Here is a 27,208-nt window from a genome sequence, read left to right as displayed (position 1 = left end):
AGCAGAAGATGCAGCCCCACCAACCCTGAGACCAACCCTCTGCCCTGTTCCCTTCTCTGTGGCCACTGTATATGGCCACTGGGGGACAGGGCAGCGGGCAGCACAGTGGCTTATGGACTGGGTTTTGAAGTTTGACAGCCTTATGATCAGGTCTCTGCTTGATAACTGTGTGACTAAGCAAGTCCTAAAACTTGCCTAGCCTCAGAGTCCTCATCTGTGAAATGGGGATCAAATAGGTAATACATTCCTTACAAGGGCTGTGAGTAGGACACGAGAGAATATAGCTACAGTGCCCGGTGTGATGCAGGTACAGGAAGTGGGTGGGCTCTCTGCCCCCAAATCATACATCTCCTGGTAGTCTGCTCCCTCTGAAGCTCTGCAAATTTCCAGCTCCTAGTGGTGATCTGGCCATGACCATAGGCCTGCCTCTCAACAATCTGGCCTCGGTCAGTTTAGCTAATCTCAGAGTGGGTGGTGCAAAGAGCACTGGGCTGGGACTCAGGCCACCAGAGTCTAAGTCCCTAGTCCTGTAATTAACGTGCTGTGTCACCTTGGGCAAGTCCCTTCCGCTCTCTGACCTTGGTTCTCCCTGACTCAGAGGAAGGAGTGGGAGTTGCCTTGAAACCCTTTCACCCTCTCTGGTGGCACCCACTCCCAAGGCTCTGTGCCCTGCTGGTTTTCCTTGCTGCCAAGGGAAGATGAAGTTATCAGGGCTCACTATGACTTCTTGGGAGGATTAATGCTCTTTAAGTGCTTCAGGGCTGGAAGCTGGCACCAGTGCAAGGTGTCACTTACTACCCGCCCGGAAACTCTTATCCTGGCAGGAGGCTGATTTTTTCCATGGTCTTGAACTTTAACCTTTCCCTGCCTAAAAATTCCTCTGTAAGCTGCTTAAATGAAGGAGTGAACAGGACACTGCCTGCCGGTGGGCTGCCCACCCACGATTCCTGCCATGGGCACTCCAGGGCTGGGGCGACAGGACAGGAGGGATCTGGTCTTGCAGAGCCCTGGAACCCTCACGTGGGTCCTTGGATCCAGGGGTCTTGGACACGCTCCAGTCAACGTGAGAGAGGCACACACTGTCCTAAGAGCCTGACGTCACCCTCATAGCAGCTGACTTGAAGAATGCCAGACATGAATATGCGCACTTCTCATGTCTTAGCTCATGTAGTTCTTAAAACAATCCTGTGAGTAGGTAGTATTGTGGTCCCAACTTTACAGCTGGGACCGTGAGGCCCAGAAAGGTTAAGAAACTTGCACAAGGTCACACAACTGAGAAGTGGCACAGCAGCATGCAAACGCAAGCTCCTCAGCCGGCTTACTGAGTGTCCTTCCCAGTCCTAGCAGCAGGCCCTTCTGCAGGTAAGGAAGCTGGGCCTCTGTGTACTGAGCCATCATGCTTTGTGGCACTCCAGCGGCCGCGTCACCGCTGGCTCTGCTCCCTCCCCTCCCCGAAGGCGTTCTGCGACTGGCAGACTTGACCCTGTGACTTACTAGTGATCAGAGAGCTGCCATCGAGTGCCCACTCTGGACCTGGCTCCAGGCGAGGCCTCAGTCCATCTCTAGTCTGTCACCACCGCCCAGGAGGTGGGAGTCTCTGCCCCACTCCGCAGTGGGACGCCACAGAGCTACTAAGTGGCAACACAGAGGTTCTCCTCAGGCCTGCTTAGATCCAAAGTCTAAACTCTCTCCACCACCTGGCTGGACACTAACAGGGACAACTGGAGCGACCTCTCAGAGGAAGGGGAACAAGGCAGATATCCACCATGGCCTGGGCCACAAGGCAATGAGCAGGCTAAGGCCTTGCTCGAAGCACAAGGGGCTTGGGAACATTTTCTGATGGACCCGCTGAGCTGGAGGTTAGGAAAATGGAAGCCTCTTTCACTCTGAATTGTGAAGGACACAAAAACTGGCTCAAGAGACACATCGCTCGGCAGTCTCACTCTCGGCGTGAGAACGGATTCAGGGAGGGGTGCATGGGCAGCTGGGAGCAGAATTCAATTTGGTGAAATGCTGCACAGGAGACCAGGCTCGGCATCTGATGTTCTCACTGCAAAGCCAGACACCAGCGTGAACTCGTGACTCTTCCCCGTATGCACCCCTCTCAGCCCTGCGTGAGCCCATGTCCGAACAGCTCAGCCAGGTCGGGCGGGGGTGCGCTGCTGCCACCTGGCCTTGCTGGCAGGGCTCAGTCTGCAGTGAAGTCACTGAAGACGGCAGCGGCCAGAGCCCAGCAATGATACCACCTAGCAGCCTATGTGACTCTGGAAAAAGAACAGGGAGGGTGACAAGCAGCTTAACCCAGGTTAGCTCACCTCCTTCTATCTTTGGGAATAGTTTGGCTTCAAAGCCCCTTATGGCTCCACCCCAAACTAGAAGCTCCTCCTCTGGGTGCATTCCCATAAGCCTCTGGCTCATAAGACACATTTGTGGGTAACCACAGTCACAGCTACTACCTATTAAGTAGGTTCTGTGTGTCAGGCAGGCCCTGGGCTATAAGTCTGATGTTTTCATTAGTACCACTGTGCAGAAAAACTCGGGTTCATGGAGAAATGCCTTGCCTAAGGTCACACAGCTTATGGACCAGAAAGTAGTCCATAAGCATTTGTTGAGTGAAAGACTAAACCTTTCCCAGGAGCCAGCTGCCCACTGCACCCTCTTTGCTGGCTGCACAGGAAAGACGCTGCCAGGACTCCTAGAGGCATGGGAGGATTGGCACCAGGGGAGCGGCTGCTCTGGGAGATGGACACTGAGGAGACCTCAGGACTTCCCACGGGCTCACCTGGGCAACTGCTGACTGCATGTATTATACTGTCAATCGTAAACCACTGGCACATACTGGGCCCTTTGCATGTTCATATGTGCTCTCATAGTAGTCCAGTATGAAGGACAAATGAGCAGGGGTCCAGAGAGGTTAAGCAACTCAGGCTTGGCTACACAGATAGCTCAGGACAGAGTGAGGACTTGTATCCAGGTACGTCAGACTCAAAGTCCAAGTTTCTTTCCACTGTTCTAGCTGCCCATACTTTCTCCATCAGGTCCGGTGACTGAAAAGGGACTGAAGAGTCGAGATGCAAAGGACAGACCCGAGGAATTTCACACAATGGGACTGGGCTTAGTCCTACCCATAATGCTCCCCATGGTGCTCCCTCTGCCCCATGGATGGTCTGAGCAATAGCTATGCCCGGGCTGTGCAGTTTCAGGAGTCAGCCTCCCCTGACTTCCACCAATTCCCTGGATATCTGCAAACTGTCAGCGAGAAGGAGAGGGGAAGCCTCCGTGGTTCCATCCCAGATTTACACTGGTAGCCAAAGCTCCAATGACTGTGGTGAGACCCACGCTGGCCCCTTTCCCCAGGGCTAATGTGGGACATCGGGGAAGGTCTATGTTCCAAGACAGAGAAGATAACCAGACTCTACACATCTCATACTTGACGTTAAAGAAATATCTGCCTTTCTCTCTTCTGACTCAGGAGTCCTCCCTAGGAATCTATCCAAAGACAACATTTTATGCACAAAGATGACAACTGCTGAATTATTTTTAATAGCAAAAAATTAGAAACGACTTCTGTCCAACATTAGCAGGATGGTTAAATGAATTATGGCACATCCCTGCAATAATTGCCATCCTTTATGACAAATTTGAATAAGTTAGAGAAACGCTTATGATATAACATTAAGCCAGAGAGAGAGAGAACATAAAATTGTATATCGAGGAGAAAAAAGGCACAGAGAATATGGGAAGGAAATGAACAAGAGGTCAACAGAGGTTGCATGTATATGGCAGAATGAGCTATTTTTTGTCTGTTTTTCACTTTTTGATACCTTTTCTTTCCCCCTATGTTCCTATGATAAACAGAAAAATGAAAGAAGTTACCAAAAATCTCTCTTTCTCACACAGACACACACCCAAGGCGAGTGAGTTATTAGAACATCCAGAAAGGATGTGATGCTGACTGGTTAGAGGGAGGAAGGCAGGTCCAATGTCCCCCTTCCCGGAACACAGGCACTTCTCACAAGACCATACACGTAAGGGCCATCCCTTTAAATCTCCCTTGAAGATTTTCCTGGGACTTTTCATCTGACTTAATTCTTTGGTTCTGGACCTCAGGGACCTGTGTCTCTAAGGAGTGAGGAACACAGTGGGTGAATTTCCATCTCTAGCCCCAGACAGCTCCCATCTCTCAGGGAAGAAGCAGGCCAGGCTGCCTCCGGCATCTTTTCTGGAGAAAAAGTGGAGAGCTGGCGACTTGGAAGGGTGTTAAGTTTGGAATGTGAGGCCATGCCCACAATAAGGCACTCTACAGACTGTCCAGCTGAGAGAGGCTCTCGAGTTAGGAGAACCCGCAGCTGGAAATGGAAGACATACAAGCAAGAGAGGCGGCAGGTCACACAAGTGCTGCCAACACAAGGCAGTTTCTGTGACACTCCTGATGAGCGACAGTCCTGACCGTCCACCGGTGGGGTGTGCAAGACACACCCGCAGGACCCTAAAGGTGGCACACTCGCCCACCTCATCAAAAACCGGTTCCGTTTCTCATGAGCTCACTTGAGATCATCTTACAGCTACACCTGGGGGACTGGAGTCAAACCCAGTCCTCTGTGTCCTTCAGAGCCCCAGACCTGCTCCTGGGAAACAGGTCTCCATTCCTCACCATCCCCAGTCACACGTCCAAGTGTGTTTGCTCCAAAACACAGATGCTAAGTGCGTACAAAGAGTATAAAGTGAGAGGGAAGAGCCCAGAAGGAACTCAGACTTGGGAGCCCTGAGTCTGGGGAAATAGGGACACAGCTCAGCAGGGGGTTGGGGAGGAAGAGCCAAAATTGAATTCCACTTAACCAGCAGAGGGGCTGTGGGTCTCACCCACACCAACTCACCAAACATGTTGCCCTCATAGCCGTCTTTTGTGAGCGGTCGGAGCTCGTTTTTCCCCATGGCGTAAAGTCTGTAGCTCCGCCAGGCGAACTGCATCATCTGTAAGAGAAAGCAGGAAACAGAACCTGAGTGTGGCAATTCCCAACTGCGGGCACTGGCCACTGGCTTTGCCCTCTGCAACAGGATTCGAAGCCATATAAAAAAATAATAATAATAATCTTCCAAACTGAAGAAGACCACTTTCTCTCTCACATAGTTCTATTCACAGTGACAGCTACCTGAACGGCCATTCTCTTCAGACGACCCCAGAGCCCAGAGTCTACCCAAGGATTCCTCAGAGGAGACACAAAAAGCAATAAATACATTCTAGCTATCCTTCAGAGCCAAAGTGAAAAGATACCTCTTCCATGAAGCCTTCCTGCTTTGCTCTGGCCTAAAGCTATCCTCTGAAAGGAAGGAAACAACTCACAGAGTGATGCCTGGTACAAAACAACCCCTGAACTAGGGATGGTTGACTCCATTCTGCAGATAAGGAGACAAGGCAAAGACACGAGGTAATTTGTCCAAGGTTAGCCAGAGAGTCAGTGAGAGTGCTACGAACTGAACCCATGCCCTGTGGCTCTGAAGCTTTAGGTCTGCCACCCCCGCTAAAGTCTTTGTTCTGTCCCTTAACATTGCCACAAATCTCTCTGCACCTTTCTGACACTTGGCTTGACCCACCCTGGCCATCCCAGGTTCCCCAGCACCCCAGCCAATCACTTATCAGGCTTTGTTTCCCTGGCTATGAACCAAAAGCTCTTCAAAGCCAGAAACTATGCCTGCCTCAGTTTCCCTAACAGCACCCAGCACAAGTCTTGGCACAGGTACGCAGCAATGAATATTCATCAACTCTGTCCCCCAGTCCGTGCATGAGTTCTTAGTACTTTAAGGAAACTATGTCAGTTTCTAGGGAACATCACGCCAGCACCTTGGTTCCCCAGATGCACTTAGCCTGGAGGCTAGAGGAATGGACGTTCAGTCCTGCTCCGCTGGCCCCCAGGCTCACCCCTCTAGAGTGCTGCCTTTTTGCCTCTGCATGGCAGGCTGCTTGGGTCACAGTGGGGCCGGCAGCAGAGGCACAGCTGGGGGCCTGGTGCCTGGGGAGGTAGCTGGTTTACTGACTGCAAAGAACACAGGGTTCGAGGCCAGGGCCGTCTGTGTGCGCCCCTCACCTCTTCTTTGACCTTGGCAAGTGACTGAAGGTTTCTGAGCCTCAGTGGACTTCTCTTGGAAATGGAGATACCAAGGGCTGTTTTGCTGAAAGGTTTAACCCCTAATCCTGAAAGGTTTATGTGAAAGAAAGTAGCTGGAAATGTTGTTTCTGACCTGCCACAGCATGTGATTGACAAGCACGAGTCCTCTGCCCTCTTCAGCCTCTAAAAACCCAATCTGCTCCTCCAAACCACAACCACCATCCCTCCTTCCACCTGTCCCTAGTTCTCAAACTTTGCTGGCATCAGCATCACCTGGAGAGCTTACTGAATCAGCCCGTCGGCCCCATCCTTGAGTTTCGGATCCAGCAGGTCTGTGGTGGGCCCAAGAACTTGCCTTCCTAACGAGTTCCCCCACGATCCTGCTAGTCCACAGGCCATGCCTGAGAACCACCCATCTGGTCCACGTGTTTGTCTCTACTTCTCACCTCCCCTCCAGACACTGTATGGCACCCTTCTACTTCTCTCCTTCTCGCTCCTGGCCTACCCTCCTGTCGCAGCCCCCTCCTTCTGGACATCTCCACCCTCACCGTCCATGCTCTGCCGTTCCAGGCGCCAAGGCTTAGAAGCAGTCTCTCCCAGGCACATCTGGACCATGACCTCTGCTGCGCCTGCCGCTGTGACCCAAATACACGGCCCAGGAGGGCAGATGTGATGAGTCTATGGCCCACGCCCCCTGTGAAGTGACAGAGGGATCTGGCAGCACCTCTCCATTTCCCAGATGTTCAAACTGAGGCTCAGAGATGGAAGTGGTCAGGATGACACAGCCAGCAGGGCTGGGAACCAGGCTCTTTCAACTCCCAGGCTGGCCAAACCTACACCAGTGCTCGGCCTGGTATGTGACTTCCCATGTGACACACATGCAAATGTCATGGTAACGCATGCCAAGCACTTGGCATGGGCTTTGAGTCCTAGTTCCATTCCTCTGTTATTTTCTACTTACCCTGAATTGGCAATAACAGAAACTAATTACCGGGTATGAGTGCTTAAGGGAGACTGGCCTCCTCCCTCAGTATCTCTCATCTGGAGGCTCCCTCAGTTAAGTCAATGAGAGTTGAGGTTGGGGAGGGGTGCGGGGAGAGCGGCAGGAGGCTGGTAAAACATATATGACAGCAGGAAAGAAGCAGCAGAGGTCTGGAGGGGGAGGACCTCCAAACCCCTCCTGCTTGCAAGAAAGAGAGAGAAGTGGGTGTACCCGAGTGATTAGGAGAATCACGGGTCTGTACATGTTCCCATGGGAGCTGCCACTGTGCGGATGTGGAGACATTTGGAACGGGGCCCATTACCTCAGTCATCCACACCAGTGGAGGGGAATGAAGGCACAAATAATCCCTATGCCACTTGGGACTGGATTCAGAAGGCAACCAGAGTGGCTCTCAACTCTCTCTCACACTCACACACATAAGCATGCGTGTGCGTGCGGACACATTCAGGTCTCCCATCTCGGGTCACAAGTGGCTCAACCTGGGCACTGGATGAGCAAGGGACAGGAAAAGACTCCCACCAGGCAGTCTGTACTTCTCTTCCTGAAGCATGCTAAGCCAGCCCCGAGCTGGTGTCCTGTCCTGTGCTCAGCGACAGTCTGGGTTACAGCCCCAGCAGGAATGCAGCTATGGGCCCACGTTCTCCTCCCCTGACTACTGCTTCCCTTCCTTCAGATCCCAGCTGAAACAGCACTTTTGCAGGAGGCCACTTCCCTAGGCATGCCTAAGTCAGGCCCCCACTCCTTCCCCACACTCTTGACTTCACAGCCCACAGCAGCCTGCCAGTCAAGCTATTATGTGGGGCCCCCTCACCCACCAAACCCCTGGTCATTACTGCATGTCTCACAATGCATCCAGGGCCTGGCACATACTAGGTGTCCCCGAATATTTGCTGAATGGCTGTGAGAACAAGAAAATGGCTGTAGAGTTTAACACATGGTTGGCAGACTGGTGGACCTCACGTGTCCTGGGTAAGATAGGTAATGGGTCAGAGGAGAAGGGCTTCTTGGCAACAGAGGCACTGAGAAGAGGGCAAGTGTGTGTCTCAAGTGGGTACCCAAGTGTCCTGATGGACAAACAGGACTGTGAGGGGCACAGGAAGAGGACGAACGACGGAAAGGCTATCTCACTCTGGAGCTGGTGATAACATGCCCTGGGTGACCCCTGAACTGTACTTTAGGGGTGGACAGATCCTCGCTTCATGCTAGGGAATTCTAAGACCTCAAAGGTCATCCAGACTACCTCCTGGCCCATGCAAGTTCCTTAATTAAAGATTAAGTAATGCCTCTTTGAATACCCCCAGTGATGGGATGCTCACCACCTTACCGGGCAGCCCATTTGACTACAGTTTCACAAAATGCTTCCTTAATTAGTCCAAATCTGTTTTCCCCTATGGGCCATGGGAAAGACAGTTTATACTGCCTTTATACCAGAGACCTTCAGAAAGGGAGAGCCAACTCTCTAGTCACCTTGGGCTATCTGTTGGCCCACCGAGCAGCCCAGCTCCTTCAACAATTCTCCTCCTGGCCGATCTCTGAATTCCCTGAAACTGCAGACCCATACATCACCGTGTTTTTCCGGGGTGCCCTAAGACTTTGTTGCCCATTTGTGAAGGTTGGCTATACTTTCGTTAATGAGAAGAAACTGAAGTGCAAACTCTCCCTGGTTGCTTCTGGACCAGATCCTGTGGGCGTGAACTTGCCATTTGCCCCTAATAATTTTATGTTGTAGGACTCTGCCTACCCTTCTGTGCCATCAGGATCTTCTGGAACCAGATCTTACAATTCAATGTGCATGTATCTGCCTGCTTTGGGTAATCTGCAAACTTGATAGGACTGCCATCTGTGTCTCCCCTCCGAGTTTTGGACAGGAACACTAAAAAGGGGGCCTGAGAACAGTATCCGGGAAATCACCGCAGAGGCCTTCCTCCTGGATGTTGCATTTTTGAGTGTTACCTGTCAGCAAGTGAGGAACCCACCAATCAATACAACCTCTGCGTCTCCATTTTGGCACATGAAGACATTGTGAAGGACAGGGCTGAAACACAAAAACACTCCCCTAGCATAGCTAGTACAGAAAAAATAAATTGCTGCTTTTTTTTTTTTTTTGCCTTTTTTCTTTTTTTAAGGAAAATCCAGGATTGGATGGGCATGGTTTGTTCTTAGAGAACCCATTTTGGCTCCTATGAATCACCCTTTTTTTGTTCTAAATGCTTGCAAATCATTAACTTAAAAACCTATTAGTGCCTCCTAGGAGGCTATAAAATAAAAAAAAGATGAACAAAAACTAGTGTTGGCCACAATGGGGAGAAATTGGAACCCTCATACATTGTGGGTGGGAATGAAAGTGGTGCAATCCCTCTGGAGAACAGTTTGGCAAAAAAAGTTAAATAGAAAGTTCCCATGGGGCCCAGCAACTCCACTCCTATGGAGCTGTGCAGAAAAGAACTCAAGGACTCAGCAAGGCTGGTCCTCGGCTGGCATCTGGGAATGAGGATTCCACGAGCAGTCCACCATTCTCGAACTGGTGAAGGTGGTTTCCTATCCTTAGACTGTACAGTCTGGGAGGCTGGATACCTACCTGCTCTCCTTCTGGGAGTCTAGGATTTGGGTATGTGCTAAAGTGGGGCCTGTATGACCAGCCCCCAATAAAATCCTCTGGCTCTGAGTCTCTAATAAGCTTCCCTGATATTAAATAACACCTCACACATGTTGTCACGATTCAGTGCTGGAAGAATTTGGCGTACCCTGTATGATCCTGCTGGGAGAGGACTCTTAGAAGCTGTGCCTGGTTTCCTCTGGGATTCCCTGCATGCCCTTTTTCCCTCTGCTGATTTTTCTCTGTGTCCTTTCACTACAGTGCAGATCACAGCTGGGAGTAGGACCAAGTTCTGAGTCTTATGAGCCCCCCTGGTGAATCACTGAACCTAGGGGTCCCCTTACACATCTAGAAAATAAAAAACACAAGTCCATACAAAAAATTTATATATGTGTATGCATAGCAACACTGCCTGTAACAGCAAAAAATTGAAAAACCCAAATGTCCACTGACTAATAAATGAACCAACATGTAGGAAAAAACCATATATATGCAATGGAATAGTACTCAGTCATAAAAAAAAAAAAAAAAGAAATGAAATACTGCCACATGCTACAGCAAAGAGGAACCTCAAAACCCAGACACAAAAGGCCACAGAGTGTAGTATCCCATTTCTACGAAATGTCCAGAATAGGCAAATTCATGCAGATGAAAAGTAGGTTAGTAGTCACCAGGGACTGGGTAAAGAAGATATAGGGAATGACTGCTAGTGGAAATGAGGTCTTTTTGGGGTGTTGAAAATGTTCTATAATTGATGAGGAAGAGTGTACAACTCTGTGAATATACAAAATCACTGAATTTTATACTTTCAAAAAAGGTGAATTTTATGGTACATGAACTATAGCTCAATAAATTTATTTATATATATTTTTTAAGATTTTATTTATTTATTTGACAGAGCAAGGGAGAGACCATGAGGGGGGAATGGGAGAGAGCCCAATGTGGGGCTCGATTCCAGGACCCCAGGATCATGACCCGAGCCAAAGGTAGATGTTTAACTGATTGAGCCACCCAGGTGCCCTACAGTTATTTGCATTTTTAAAAATTATTAGTAGGGACAAATCAATGTCATATGCCACTGGATAGGCAGTCCTTTATTTCACTAGTATTCTGCCCCAAAATTCAAACCTAAGCTGAATCATGAGGAAGGATCACACAAACGGAAATCAGGAGACCATGTACAACATAAATGACCTTCACTCTTCAAAAATGTCAAGGTCATGGAAGAAAAGGAAAGACTTAGGGATTGTTCTAGATCAAAGGAGACTAGGGAGACATGAACTAAATGTCACACGTGAACTTGAATGTGATCCTGGAGCAGAAATAACAATTATTATTATTTCTATGAAGACAATTGTCAAGACAACTGACAAAATTTGAATGGGGTGTAGGAATCGCTAGTATCGGTGATACCACTGTTAATTTCTTCTTTGAAGGGTTTTACTGTGGTTATGTAGAAAAGTGGCACTAAGTTTTTGGTAATACACAATGAAATATTTAAGGGGAATTATGGTTGCAACTTACTCTCAAATGGTTCAGAAAACTGTGTGTTGGGGAGAGAGAAAAAAAGCAAAAGGTAAAATGTTAATATTTGAGGAATCTGGGTAAAGGGTAAAAGTGAAACCTTTGTTAGATATTTGCAACTTTTCTACAAATCTGAAATTATTTTTTTAAAAAAACTCATTCAGGAGGCACCCAGTGGGTTCAGTTGGCAGAACATGCAATGTTTGTTTTCAGGGTTGTGAATTCAAGCCCCACAGTGGGCGTAGAACTTACTTAAAAATATATATATATAAATAAAGACTCCATTATCTATCTATCTATCTTTTAATGTATCTAACATATAGACGTTCACTGTAAAAAAGCAGAAAGGAAACCACCACCCATTATTCAAATACTATAACCACCATTCCCATTTTGGTGTTTTCCTTTCTATTCTTTTCCCATTCATCTTTGCTTCTTCCAGGGATGACGACATAAACATTTTCCGTTTTATTACAAAGGCTTTGCAAACATCATTTTCAAGAGCCATATAACAGCCTAGCAAGTAGGTTCAGCATCATTTACTTAACCTTCCTCCCATATAATCCGACATTTCAGTGATTTCTACTTTGCAGTTATTGTAAATAATGCCATAATGAACATCTCCGTGCACGCTCCTTATTCTGCACTTCAAGTAAGTTATTTAGGCCAGAGCTTCTTAGAAATTGCTGGGGGGAGAAATTAAAAGATCTTAATATGTATGTTCCCTTTTAAAGAGTAAATCCAGACACCTTGTTTTGCCCATCAAGATGCAACACTTGGTGAATGGAAAAATATAAAACAAGCTTCTGACAATACAGTAATGCAGTTTGCATTTATATTTGTGTAGCTCTTTGCACACGTTATCTCACTTGATTTGGGGAGTTCAGTGGTCTTGACAGGATAGATATTATTCTCATTTAGAAACAATCATGCAAGAGCTCAATAAAGTATGAGATGTAAAGTAATAAACAGATAAAAAATGTTTCCAAGTGCAGAGTGACTACAGAAATGCTACTTGTATAATAAGTGAAAGAGCAGGGCACCAAATGATACAACAGGAAACTTCTTGGACTATGTATGAGTATTTTAGAGAAGAAGAAGAAGAAAAAAAAAAAAAGACAGGAAGGAAATACACCAAACACTGACAGTGATTATCTCTGATAGTGAGAAGTTCAATGGTTGTAATTTTTTCCTTCTAATTGACTTATATCTTCTGGATTTTCTGCAATGAGTATCTAGAAATATTTATAATGTGGACAATTAAAGGCTGCTACAATGAAAAACATACAAGGAAGCAATGAGACAGTGCTGCTCCTAAGTCAGAAGGAAGTGCTTGGGTGGTTGGCCACGGAGTGGATAGGACAGAGCCAGGTTTGACAAAAGAGAAGAAGGTCTTCTACAGCTGGGAGTCAGAGTCAAGGCCAACCAGCGAGAGAAACAACATAAACAGAAGCACAGAGCCAGAATCTCAGAGTCAAACAGAATCTGAGCGCCAGAGACAATCTTTATTCCCAAAGCCACCTTTTTTGAGAAGTGCATGAGGCTCAGACTGGGGAAGTGATCTGCCATGGCCAGGACACCAGGACGCAGAAGTCAACAGCACAGGGGATGGTCCTGTCTCCAAGAACGTGGGCCAGGACGGTGATGCGGCTGACTGGAGCAGGGGCAGCGTGAGCCGCGCGGCAAAGGAGGGATGGACTCAAGAACATGACTACAAGAACCAGGAGACGTGAGAACTAAATACCAAGAGAAACTATACCTCTGCCCCCACTGGGTTCCAGAAATACACAACAGGCAGTCATCGGCTGCGTGTGCATACGTGCGTGGCCATGCTGGAGACAGAAGGCGGCTCTAGATGGTCTCTAGAAGCCCCTCCCTTCCAGCCGTCTGTGATTTATAGATTCAAAGAACACCTAACAATAGACCACAGAGCCTTCCTTTTGCCAAGTCCTGTAAAGGCAGGAAACAAAGCTGCAATGATAGACACAGGCAGAGCAATGGGAGCTAAATCCTAAAACATCCCATTAGTTCCTTCTCAGACGAAAGGTGTTCTTGTCCACCTGAACAAAGTACAAGGACATGAAATCTTAAGATGAAAAATATTTACTAGTCTGAGGTACACATCATTATTTTGTTTAAGATGTTCTTTCCACCTGTCTCAGAGCTCTAGAATTCTCTCCCGAGAAAAGTGACTGGAATCCCCTGCATTAATCAGCTGGGCACAGACGCCCATCCTGGCTCACGAGCCCCAAAACAGCAGAGCCATGAGAGAAAGGATACCGGCGAGGAGGGGAGGAGAGGGGACTCGCTGGCAGTTTGCCTCTAGACCGGAAAACTAAGACTTTGTGTTGGAAAGTTCTATGGGGGCAACTGGACAGGAAGGAGTAATCACTGAAACAGGGCGACATTCCCCGTTTTAAAGAAAACCCACACACAGACAGGATCAGGCCTGGCAGTGACCCAGAACCACCGCCACAACGTCTCAAAGCTGCCAAGACGGGAAATGGATTTTCCCAGTCATTAGAGACAAGTGCTCACACCATGCCTTGCAGCCTTATTGGCGTCTCCCAGCAGTGACACCTGGCCCCATCTGCAGGGGCTGAGTGGGAAAGGATTTGGTCTCTAATGATCCTGGGATCTAATGACCATACAGATAAAGAGATGAGGATGTTGGGTTGATTTTTTTTTTTCCCTTCCTTTTCAGCACAGTGCAGGGAGACAGCTGACAGCTTGGTCCCTAAAAACCATCCATATTAGATTCCTCAATCTACCTCCATCACAGCACGACCTGATTGGTGCCGGCTAATGAGACATCAGTGAATACACACCCAGCCCCTGGTCTAATTCAGCAGCTGGACACAGGCGGGATTTGGCTGTGCTGAGGGGTGGAGGACGGGGGTGGGGAAGGAATAGAAGGGGGAGGTGCTGCCTCCCTTCTTTCACTTTTGGGTTTGCTCGAGATGTTGAAAGGCAAATGTAGGAAGCGAAAATGTGGCATCACTCCCCACCTAGCTGGGGTCCAGACAGCTCTCCTGCATCCTGCCCACGGGGATGCAGATTTGAGCAGTCTCAGAAATTTCACCTTATCTGTAGCTGTTCTAAGGCACCATGGCACCATGGTTGAGAGTCTGGGCCCTGGAGCTAGACCCCTGCTGCTCAAAGTGCGGTCCAGGTACTAGAAGCTGGCATACACTGTGAGCACGCCAGGACTCAAGCATCCTGGGCCCCAGCTCAAACCTGCTGAATTAGAACCACCATTTTAGGAAGCCCCCCAAGTAAGTGATCCAATTGCATGTTAAAGTTAAGAAGTTGCTGTAAGACTCTGTCACCTACTGGCTATGGGGCCTTGAGTGAGCGACCTAACCTCTCCGAGCCTTGGTTTCCTCATCTGTGAAATAAAGACAGGAATATTTAATCCTCATAATAATCCTGACAGTAAATAAGATAACCTATGAAAAGCAGTTAGCACAGCAGCTGGTACAGAATATGTGCTCAATAGAAAAAAAAATAACCATAAGATATTCACTACCCTATTAATTTATCAGCTAAGTATCCCTCCCCTCTTTTCTCCCTACACCACCTGTCTAATCTAAAGCACTCCCTTCTCTCCACGGGACTCCTGCAGCAGCCTCCTAACCCGCCAACAGCTGGAGTCTTCTCCAGCCTCCTACATCGTTGTCCACACTGCAGGCAGGGTGATTATTTGAAATGCAAATGTACTCGCATCTCTTCCTGACCCCCACCCACACTTAAACACATCTATCAGGTATAAAGATCAAGCTCAATAGGGCTCCTCCGGGCAGCCCTGCAGGTCCCACCCACTCAGGCCTCCAGCCTCGGCTTATCCTCCCTATCTCTGCCTTAACAATGCTGGCTTTCCTCCTCAGAACCTCAAAGAACCACACCTCTTTCTGCCACAGGGCCTTTGCACAGGACAGCACCTTTCCTCAGATCACTCCCCTCTCTTCTTTTTGCCTCGCAAATTCCACTTATCTGTCACATCTTCCGTCCCAGAGAATCCTAGCTTCCTGGATCAAATCAAATTCCCCTGTTATAGAAGATCATCCAAGCCAGAATTTTACATTAATCATGTGATTGATTAATTTGTATCTATTTCTCCCCACTGCAGTCTCCATTGCTCACTATTACTCCCCAACCCCTAGCGGAGTGCCCAGCACACACAGGTCCTTCATGAATACATGCTGGGTAAAGGCCTAAGGATGGTGGCGACACAGGTGAGCTCCCCTGGGCTGCTCATATCATGAGGACCTTGGAGAAAGGGCAATCCTGGGACAGAAACACTGAATGACCTGTGGCTTTGACTCAGCAAGGGTTTACCAAAGGCCCAGCGAGGGAAGAGCTCCAACTGTGAGGCCACAGGGGATGGCAAGAATGAGCAAGCCACTTTCCCATGAGGTACCTTTATGATCTTGCTACAGAGTCTGCAGCCGGACAAAAGGAGCTGATGGAGAAGATCACAAGCCCGTCTGAGTTCTGCCCCTGCACTGAGATTAGTTCCCAGCCTGCGAAGGGAAGGCTCCTCCCCACTCCTCTGTTCTGTCACAGTCTGGGTATGGAGGGAGGAACCGGGAGATAGGACATGGAGAACAGAGATGAAGGACAGCCGGGATGAGCTCAGCTCATCTGGGAGGGAACTTCCAGGGGAAATGGTTCGACAAGGCCCTCTGAACGATTTTAGTACAAAACTCACCTACGCACAGGGAGCTCTGCCATTCCCAAAGTGCTTTCCCTTCCTCACTGGAGCCTTATGGTCACCTGTGAGCGAGACAGGGTGCAAGTCACCACCCCCATTTTACAGAAAAAGGAACTACACTTCCACATACATACATTTATGGAACATACATGATGTGCCACACATGATAAGGGCTTTTGGGTGCATTAGCACACACAGTTTTCACCACAGCTCTGAAAGGCCCTTACAGAGAGGAGGTGGCAAGGTACAGGAGCTAAGAGTCTGGCTTTGGGTCCCAGCTCCCCCAGCTGTGTGTCCTTAGACAAGATACGTAACCTCTCTGTGCCTCAATGATCTTAACTGTTCAGAAATGATACTGTTATGCTTATCCAGCGCTTTCCATGAGTCACTAGGGATTTATATATATATATATATAATAATTCATTTAATCCTCATTTTAACCTTATAACATTAGTATATCATTGCCCCATTCTCATATAAGGAAACGGAGGCACATGTCCAAGCGTTATAGCAAGTAGGCGGCAGAGCCAGGATTCAAACCCAGGCAGCCTGCGCTCTTGGCCACCGTCCTCCACCACTACCTCTCCTTGAGGGGAGCAGTTGCATAACTGCCTCAGATGGGTGCCACGCGGATGAATTACAACACAAGGCACTCAGCACAGTCCCCGGTGCATGGAAAACCCATCCACATTAGCACCTATGACCGCCTGCCATGGGGTCCACGGGCATCTTCCCAGCGGGAAAGAGGACCAGAATTGGCCTTCTCCACAACTCATATCCAGCAAGGCTGTCACTGACATCTCCAACACACGCCTGCGGTTCCCCTCCTTTCCCACCCCCTCCCAGGCCCTTGTCCCTGAACATCAATCAGCCAGTCACCCCGCGTCCTCTCTCACCCCACTTCCCCCATCCTCTCGCCAACTGCTGGAGCTGATCCTTTACAAATGTAAACCATTACATGCCCTTCTTCTGTGTAAGTGCCTCGGAGAGCCTCCCAAGGCTCCAGGCTTGAAAGGCCTGCTCTGGCCTCTCCCAGATCCCAGATCTGTGTGTGTCCACCACAGGGGCCTCTGGACAACAACTCAAACGCATCCAGCCCCATCCTGCCTGGGGTAGGCAGATAACAGCCCCCAGAGGTGCCATGTCCTAAGCCCCAGAGCCTGTGACTACCTATGGTGAAACGGAATTAAGTTTTCAGATGAAACTAAGGTTGCTAATCAGCTGACCTTGTGATGCGGAGATCAGCCTGGATTATCCTAGTGGATAAGGGTCCTTAGAAGTAAAGGAGGAAGAAGGCAGAAGAGTCAGTGTCCGAGAGGTGAAATGCAAAAAAGCCTCCACGGGCCTTTGCTGGCTTGGAAGATGGTGGAAGTCACCACGAGCTAGGGAATGTAGGTGCCTCCTGGAAGCTGGAAAAGGCAGGGTTGGATTTTCCCCCACAGCCTCCAGAAATGAATACAGCCTAACTAACACCTTGGTTTTAGCCCAGTGAGACACATTTTCAACTTCCGACCTCTGGTACTGTAAGGGAATAAATCTGTGTGGTTTCAAGTCACTGAGTTTGTGTGATTTGGTACTGTATAGGAGATTAATCCACTACCTCAGGGCCTTTGCACTTCCCAATGAAGAACTGAGTGAACAAATCACTAAAACTCCAAATGTACTTCATACTCTCTCATGGCCATTTTTCTGCATAAGGACTTCCAATATTCTGGAGCATTCTGGGTACTCCAGAATGGGTACCAGCATTCTGGAATTCACTATTCTCCTTCAGTCCCTTGCTATCCATCAATAGTAATATTTAACACTTCAGCAGGGTCATAATTTCTTTCAAATCTGCCTCCCTTGCTCCTGAACTCTGGGATCTAATCATCAGGACTTCCCCAACTCCTAGCCAGCCCAGGGACTGGCCAAACAGAGGCAATCAACACAGCACATGAGTAATAATAAGGGCTGTATGCCTTACCTCTGCTGTCCAGTAACAGATACGTGCCGAGCATTTACTGTGTGCTGAGCACCAGGTAGGCCCTTCAAGAGCTTTTCATCCGACACCAGCCCTGCAAGGTGGGCTACTGTTACTATCCCTGTCCTGCATCCCTGATGATGCAGTCAAGTCCTGGAGGGTTAGCTACCTTGCCTGAGGACACAGAACAAACAGTGGCAGAGCCAGGCCAAGGACGCAGCAGGGCAACTTGGAAGGCCACTCTCTTAAGCACAACAGCACACCACATCACGCCCAACAACCCTCCCACGTGAGATGAGCTGCTCCTTTTCCCAACACCTGGTGCTAATGCAGAGGGGTAGAGCTGGTGTTTGAAGCTGGGGTCTGGCAGATTCAAAAGGCTGTGTGTCCCTCCCTTCCCCCAGGCTGTTCTGCTGTCTAACGAGTGAAGGAACAAAACGTTGACCTGGCACCTCCGGACGGCAGGCGGCTCACAGAGAATCAGACTGAAGACCAGCCGGCTGCCTGGGCCCAACCACCTGCCCAGAGGTCTGCTTTTTTTTTTTTTTTTTTTTTTTTCAGAACAAGAAACGTCCACATTTCCAGTTCCTGAAGGCTCGGGCTGCTTGAAGAAATGGAAGAAATGACCTGCTTTAAAGCTGCTTCAGCATAGGCGAGAGCCTCTGGAAACGTGAAAGGGGCAGAACCCATTCTTTTGCCTGAATGTTAAGGGTTTTGTAAAAAGAAAGGGGGGGAAAGAAGCAGATTTAAGTGACAGCAAGGAAAAGAGTAATGTGAGTGTTGCCCAGGTCGTGACTAGAGCATGGAGAGAAGTAATCCCGCTGCCACGTGTCCCAGGGAGGTGACGGGATCTGACATCTGGAAGTTTGGCCTTGATCATCCAATGCTGAAGGCTGCTAGTGGCACCCAGTGACAGCAAGGAGCCCAGGGGACCTATTTCAGGGCCTCTGGGGTTCACAGGAGGGCCCTCAGCTGCAGAGGACAACAAAAGCTCCAGGAGGACAGGAGTCTTGTTTCCTAGTTGGTGACGCCATTTTGTGAGGACGAGCTTTGGGTATAAAACACTGAGGCCCCCTCCTTAACCGCATCCAAGTAGAACCACGTGCAGCCGCCTACATTCTCTGGTGGTTCTTCCTAGAGCCCAAGGAGGATCAGTACTGTTCTCGGAGATCCCCGTCCTGGACTTAAGGAGGAGGCCTGAGACGCACTGGACACTCACAGACAGTGAACAGCCTTGTTTCTTGTCCAGTAAAACGGTTTCAGTCAAGGCCTGGAGAATGAGCTAGTATTTACTTCGTACCTCCATGTGCCAGTCCCTGCGCCAGACGTTATCATGTCCATTACCTCATTTAATTCTCCATGGCTACTCTGGGAAGCAGATATCATGCCCATTTTATGGACAAGAATACTGGGGTTCAGTAATTATTCCAAGGGTACACAGACAAATCCAGGTCTGACTCCAACCTCTGCCTCTTTCTGTTCTTTCCTCAACCTCCCCTCCCCGGACACCATTCAGAAGGTACGTATCGATTCCCCTAATACATACCCTGTGTTCCTGCCACCACAGCCCCTATACCTGCGTCGGGAAACACATAATAAGGGGAAAACAAGCAAGCAGGGGAAACTTTAAATGCTGATAAGCACTGTGAAGAGAAAACCCGAGCCAGGTGAGGATGGGTGACTGAGTGGGTGGAGATGGTGGAGGAAAGCCCCCAAGACAGTAACTAAGCTGAGATCTTAACTACTATCTGAAAAACAAAGCTCCTTCTGTTTTCCATTTATAGCCTGAGAAATGCACTTGACTTTTCTCTTTATCCCTCTTAGGTCTCTATCAGCAGATTCCAAAGTACATAGTTTCTTTTTTTGGCTAGAAGGACTGGCAAAACCCACTGATAAGGTTACCTGTTCACCCCAGGAGAGAGAATTCCAAAGCAGGAATCAGACCTGCTCAGCCTCATAAACACAGAATAAGACGACTGGGGTCTTGGAGCTCATTCATCCTACCACGCCAAGTAGTTGCCACCCCCTAAGCTCTCTTTGAGTTTGCATTAATCAGACAGCTCACCGTAGGTTTTCTTTTCATTTCTCCAGGTCTGTGATGACGGACAGCATGGGGTGGCACTTCTGGATGCATAATAAGGGGCTGGTGGTGTTTTCTCACTCCCCCAAGACTGAAATTCATGGGACACAGGACATTTTTTTTTTTTTTTTGACAGCACTGATCTGAAACCCTGTGTTCTTGAAAGGATTATTGCGGTCCTATTATAAAAGATAACCTAATCACATGGGAGAGAGTGATTTGATTTCAAGCAATTTGATTTCAAAACCCTGGAAGAGAATACCAAAGAATAATTAACTATGAAAACCAAAAGACACTAATCTTGACGAGCTAATGGGACAGACTGGAAGAGAGAGAAAACTCAGATCTTTAGAGTTTCACAGATTCTGGAATGGTTTGAATGACCAGAATCAAAGCTCACGGCAGGCCTTCAGCTGGCTACATGTGTAGCTTTTTCTTCCCTCAAATCCACACGTCCCAAATAACTGGGTGCACCTGCCCCCGGTTTGCTGGTCTGCTGCTCTGGCTTCTAACAGGACCAGGGTTTACTCCTGCCTGAGTTGCCTCCAGATCCCTGCTGGGGTCTAGTAAACCCCCTGAAGGAAGGAGGCAGCTCCTGCTGAGTGGGCAAAACAGACCCTTTCACAGGAGGGAGACAAGCAGACTGATGGCCCCTGACAGGTGATCTGATGAAACCTTCACAGAATTCCCCTTCCCTGAATTTGCTTTGGAGGTACAACTCTGGGTGATGGTGGCTCACTGGGGCTCTTTCATAAATCTCGAAGACATGCCCTTTCAGGCATTCCCTACAAAAGAAAAGACCTCAGTGAGATTTCTGTCACTGACAGCCATTTATTCTGTATAAAGGAAAAACCATCACGTTTTCCCAATTCGGAGCACAGTGGCTGAAAACAACAACAACAACAACAAAACCCACGTTGCATAAAATGGTATCAGTTCAGCAACAGAGGCAGCATTGCGGGGGTGGGAGTGGGGGTGCAGGGGTGGCTGGAGGGGTCTTCTTCAGCTGCTGTTAATAAAATCACAAGTCTTGGGTGCCTTCTCTAAGGAGGGTGGCTTCTATTCAACCTGCTGCCTCCAGAAGCTGCTCTCTTTGTGTTTCTTTCTGGGCAAGAGGAAGAAATGCCTCTTATTTTCACTGTGGACTTGATGTTCTATTTATGTACCTGAGAAAGATGTGAGTAACCGTTTGTGCTCAGATCTGACTCTGGGCCTGGCTGGTGCCGCTTAAAATGAATAAAAAGGACGAGCCTCCTTATTTGGAATCCAAGGGGCCCCTCACATAGGAAGTCACTAAGTGAGAAAGCTTCGATGGAGGGGGACAGAAGAGAGGCAGGGACGGACTATGATGTGAAAGAGAGAATGTCAATGCAAAAATGCTTTTTGAATGATTAGCTGTGGCTATTTAAGCCATTGAAAGTTTAAACCCTCTTGAGGTCAGGGAAAGAACCAGAAGAAAATCAGAGGCACATTTCCTCACTTCTTATGATAAACCCAGCAAAATTTTAAAATGCAAAGCATCTCTAAACAGCTATTTGATTAGGTTTTTTTTTCCCCCCCAACGAGGCCATGATAATTAGCAAATGCCTGGGAGATGAGATTTAAATATGCCAATCAGTCCATCTCAAGAGTTAGCAGAAACAACATGCAATGTAATTATCTTTAACCGATAACCACTTTTGTGGGGTTACAGCCTTAACTGGAGATCTGAAACCCACAACATGACCTCTCCCCAGACCTGGAGCAGTTGCTTTCCCACTTTAAAAAAAAAAAGAAAAGAAAAGAAATAGCAATGCCAAGTGTTATCTAAAAACCCCACCAGTGTGACCTTTAAGGAGAAGGATTTTGAGTACCTCTGGTGATAACGCGGCCCCCATTTCTTCCACTAATGGGGCATTTTCCGAAACCAGCAGGGTGATGGAGATAACCTGAATTCACAAAGGTGTGAACAGACTACCTACAGTATCTAAGGCCCTATTTTCTCCATAAGTGATCGTTTCTTGGGTTGGAAATCATCAAAAACTTAAAGATTCACAACATCTTGAGTCTCATGCAGTCCATAGGGACATGCAAAATGGGTCCCTCAGTAGAGATTGGTCTGTAATGGGACAGAACGTCATCCAAAAGAGAACAGTTAGCTATTTGGGAATGTTTTCCTGTCTTGCTCCTGGGGCATGCTGCATTGTGAAACTACTCTGGTTAAAATGGAGTCTTTTCAAAGACTCAGGCTGTCATCAGACCAAGTTCATTTTTCACACCATAGACTGGGCTCCACTATCTCTCAAAATAGCTTTTTAAAATATGGTGATGGCGAAGTGGCTAAGAGAGAGGAAGGTTTCACTTCTTCAACCTGTAACTACAGAAACGTGTGTCTTGGGCACAAAGGAACGTTACCAGGCAACGTGATAGAAATGAATAACATTGATAATCAATCCCATAGTAATAGCTTTTATAATTAAAGATTACTGCAAGTACAATGGATTCTAACACAAATGGGAATAATGGAGACACTGCCATCTCCCTGACTCTTTGTCAGCAACTGTCCTCCTGCCTACACGTGGACCCTATGCTTCTGTGGTATGGGCCAAGTCTGTAATTAACCACCTGCCAGTGTGGGGGGGCCGTAACTCTAACCAGGCCAGCACTTTCTTCACTAAGTTCTTACAAGCAATAATTAAACCCTCTAGCCTTGCTTGTGAGGTCTGATCACAATTGAGCAGTACACGCATACATACATTGGCACATCTAACAATGATGGATTCTCAAAGAACCACTGGCTGGTGCCGAGGCTGCCAGCGCTCTGATCATCAGATAAGTATCTCCTTATGTGAGTGCCTTGAGTCCTAGCCCCTGCCCCACAAGCCTTCACCTTTTCTTTTAATCGAACAACGTTTTGCAATTTCAGCTCCATCTATCAGGCGCTTCCATTGTCTGCTAATAGAGTTTACAGAATCCTATTCCCCAGTCTCTGGCCAGAGCCAAGAAATCTTCCGTCATTCCTGTAAGTCCAAGAATGTTTCAAATGCACTATAAACTGAACTTGAACTTTGTCCACCATTTGGCTGTCGACCTGAGAACTTGCCAGCAAGGGCTTTAATTCATAATTAGATGTTGGCTAGACAAATTACCTGCCAATGGTACCTTTGCCTACCACTACTGCACAGGAGAATAATGTTCAATGTGGGGATACATGGAAAGAGAGAGCTCTCCTGGGAGGAAGTGTTTTGCAAAATCTATTTCCTTGACAACTGTTTTCCAAGCAAATGTTAGTACTGTAGGGGTTTTTTCCCATGGTTTTGAAATATGCTGGCGTCTAAAAATCAACATTGTCAAATGCCCTAATGTGAAAAATAGGGATCAAAACAGAAATAAAATAATAATAATAATAATAATAATAATAACCAAAGTTGAAAATTTTAAAGTCCGGGGATTCACACCACTTTCTGTGTGTGGGTACATGGCGGGGGGGGGGGGGGGTGTTGGAGGGAGACAGTAATGAGCAGAAGATGGGCAGCATTTAGAGGTACAGCTGGGGATTACTTCGTTTCCCAGCTCAGGTGACCATGGAGAGAACGTGGAGCACAGTCTCCCCGCCCTGCTGGGCCCCTCTACCCAGAGCTGGAGGACTAACTCGGGCTCTTGGGGGGAGCACGGTCTAGTCCCTGACCATCCCTTTCAGCACGAGGATTAAGAAGCTCCAAGAACAATCCAGTCAGTCTCGGGATTAGGTTATGTTTCTTTAGAATCGTGCAGTCTCTGATTCTCTGAGACAGGCCCGATTTCAAATATTCAGTCCCATTATTAGATGATGTGTCAGACACCATGTTTTTATTCGGAAAATGGTTTTATGGCATTGGTGGGTCTCCTGATGTGGGCAGAACCATATTCCTAGTGCCAGGACAGAGCAAGGGTGTCAAGAGGGCTACCATCCTCTGCTCCAGCTGACCTTTCTCCCCCTGATGACTTCAATGGAATTATTAGCTCAGCTCTAAACAGGTCATGGCAAATCAGGACACTTTCTAACATACCCATTCACCCACACAATATTCCATATTAAGTGTGGTCTGGGTGCCAAGAATGGTACTAGATATTGGGGACTCAGAGGGACAGGATAAGTGCCTACTATAGGGAGTCATTTTTTAAAGCAGGTTCTTGATTTGGGGTCTATGGGTAGAACTGGAATCTAGGAACCCCTTGAAACTGTACATAAAAATGGCGTGTTTTCTGCGCATGTATGCACATACCATTAGCATTATTCTGGGGGAGGAGGGTTTATACTTTTTATCAGATAAGCACAGGGGTCTGTGACTCAAGACAGGTTAAGGATCAGGAAAGCTATAATGCAAACTGCTGTTCTGTCACCAAGATCTACCCACAGTGAAGGGGTAAGGACAGGCTATGCAACGGAGGTGACGTCTGGGCAAGGTCTTGGCAAATGCAAGGGCTCGGCTTCACCTGCCTGGAGTCAAAGAATGAAGGCTGTGTCCTTCCAGTTGGAGCCTCTCCCTCCAGATGCCCTCTGGGCCCCTCCCCCACACCCATCTCCCTCCTCCATGCTTGTTCCTCCCTTCATCCACTTCCTCAAGTTTTTCCTGAGCACCTACTTAGGCCAAGCCCTGTAAGCAAGGAAAACATGAGCTCCTGCCCTCCCGGGGCTGACATTCTTGTAAGATAGACAGACACAAATCAAATACAGAGATATATCATTACAAACTGAGATCAAGGCTAAGTAGGGGGGAGAACGGAGAAAGAGCATGGTTGCCTGTGGGGGGCTCATTCCAGAGAGACAGGCAAGGCTTCTGTGCTCACCAGCCAGCAATCTGGATGATAAACCACCTCACAAGTCTGAAAATCCTCAAAGGGAGAGACCACGGATCATTGGGCATGGCAGCTCACAGAGCTTGCAAGCACCTGGCATGGGGAGCACGTGTATTTGCTGAACAAACAGACGAGTGGATCAGCAGGCTATCCTGTGCTGTTCCCTGTATTTAACATTGCTCGTACCTCTCAGGCACACAGCTCTCACTGGAGATCTCCTTCAAGCCCACAGCACAGAGAACAACTAAAAAATCACCCAACTCGGTGATGCCTCCCACTTCACAAACTCTCAAGAAATGCATTTTCCTTCCCTCTTATTGGCTTTCTCCCACAAAGCTACTTCGATATTCAATTCTGGGCCTTCGTTCAAGTTCCAAGCTGTTCGCACATGACTCTGCTCACACTCGGTCCTGGAACTGAGGCTCAATCCCCTCCGCGAAAGGTTGAAAAGGCAGAGGCCACCCTCCATGGGGAAGAGCAAGACACAGAGAAGGGGGACCTTGTGCCTCGAAGCAGGGAAGAGCTTGAAAATGCATAGCAGGGAGCTGACATCGATTCTGTTTACTGTCTGTTTTGTTCGCTGTTGGCACATAGTTCACACTCAATACTTATTTGCTAAATGAGCCAGTGAATGAAAGGGGACTTGGACATGCCAGGCAGAGGCAGACAGGTGGCAAAATAGACAGGACGGGCGGCAGAGCTGCACCACTGGTGGGCTGGCAAATGTGTCTTTCCTGCAGGAGCTCTGCTGGATATTCTCGCTTACCTTTTAGAGTGAGACAAAAATGAAGTAATGGAAAACAGACCAGAATTCCATTTGTCTGTCGATGATGGTAGCAGATTCTTTGCTGAACTGGACAGCAGCTTTTGAAACCTGGAAAAGGGTTATTTTCCATTTCTCGTGTTATTTACGATGACACACGTTAAGTTTTCTCCGTGTTATTAACATTTTCTCCACCACGTTCCTAAGTCTAGACAATCATCAGGACAATAAATCAGATCCTGATTTATAGCTTTTTCTAGTTTCTGTGGTGTAAACACTCCTACCACTGTCTATCTCCAGCTGCCTACATGATGTTAGGGAGAGATGTGCAGAAGAGCGTCATTATACAGACATGATACAGACAGGGTAGACACATGTCCCCTCAAGAGCACATATGAGTAATAATGTAGTAAATTAACGAAGAAGTGAGGAGTTTTGAATATTGGCTACCTTTGCTTTTCATATACCTTAATTATACATTTATGTAATTAATTTTTACATACGGCAATTTGCTCCCAGAATTTCTGGAAATTTAACAGTGGCTCTCCTGCTTCAGCTCTGGCCCATCACCAGGTACACTGCCAGCAGACCAAACTCTGCTTTGGGATCATAGGAGATTCAGCTGCAATGGACTCACCCAGAACTGTGGTCATGTTTATACAACATGTGAGTTTTGTCATTAAAAACAAAACAAAATAGAATTTTGAGTTCTATTGTGGGCCTGCTAATCTCCCTGGATTTAGGGTTTCTAAAAACTTTGCTGCAGCCCCACCCCAGGCCTACTCTGTTCCCCAGAGGGAAGGGTGACGGCTCTTGGAGGCCTCAAAAAAAATGCAGACAGTACCGTGCTTTTTAGGTAGTAAAGTGCACATTACAGAAAACTGTGGCCTGAAGATCTAGCAGAAGCTCTGGCAAGTCAGCCAGAAGAGAGGTTAATTCTAGGTCCGAGGCAGGGCTGGGAGGACAGAGCTGGGTGTGCTAAAGAAGTCGAAACATCTGCCTTGTTGGACACCATGGGGCATGGGGAGTAGGGAAAGGTCCCAGGAGACAAGGGATCTAGAACAAAATGGTCTTGGCTTTGAAGGCTGCCCAACAAGAAAATCCCCAACTCCAACTTCCCAGGTCACATTTAAGCTCCAGCTGGGGCCACCCAGGCAAGTGGGCGACTTCATGGCTCAAGTCCTTTGTCAGGTGCTGGGAATGAGCACCCTTGGCCCTGCCATGGCCTCCTGATCTTCTTGATATTCCACTCCTGGGCAGTGGGCTCAGGAACAACATAGGGTGTGCAGGGGAGAGGCAGGGAGGGCCAGCATCATTGTGGGGCTACTGCCAGGCCTGGACGATGCAGGTAAAGTCTGGAGTCAGTGCAGCTTCCCTGAGCTTCTACACAGTCTGTGGAGAGTCAGGCTGACGGGGTCTGGGGAGAGCTCAGAGGGCCCACTGCGGTGTTCTTCTCCAGGGACAATCCCCCGTGAGGCTGAGGAAACGCCAGCAGTGGGAAGGGCAGGGCCGGGGCTGGCATGGAGAGTACGGAGCACAACTCAGGACCCCAAGTCCCACTAACGCTCCATCTTGCACATTATCTTGCACCAGCCCACCCTGGGGGCCCAGGTGTCCTCATCTAGAAAGACAGCAGCTGG

At 48.1% G+C, this 27,208-nt stretch overlaps 1 protein-coding gene across 1 annotated transcript in view; it reads right to left on the bottom strand.

The window, feature by feature from the left end:
* The window catches only part of MAN1C1 (mannosidase alpha class 1C member 1), a 139,010-nt gene that overhangs the window by 81,360 nt on the left and 30,442 nt on the right, over positions 1–27,208 (bottom strand). The window contains exon 2 of the mRNA XM_059135383.1: positions 4,878–4,974. Coding sequence (XP_058991366.1) covers positions 4,878–4,974 — 97 coding nt within the window. The remainder of the gene's footprint in view (positions 1–4,877; positions 4,975–27,208) is intronic.

Source organism: Mustela lutreola, chromosome 10 (assembly GCF_030435805.1).
Source record: "Mustela lutreola isolate mMusLut2 chromosome 10, mMusLut2.pri, whole genome shotgun sequence".
NCBI classification, from domain to species: domain Eukaryota; kingdom Metazoa; phylum Chordata; class Mammalia; order Carnivora; family Mustelidae; genus Mustela; species Mustela lutreola.
Note: the sequence above shows the minus strand (reverse complement) of the source record. Positions and strands in the feature narration are given on the sequence as shown.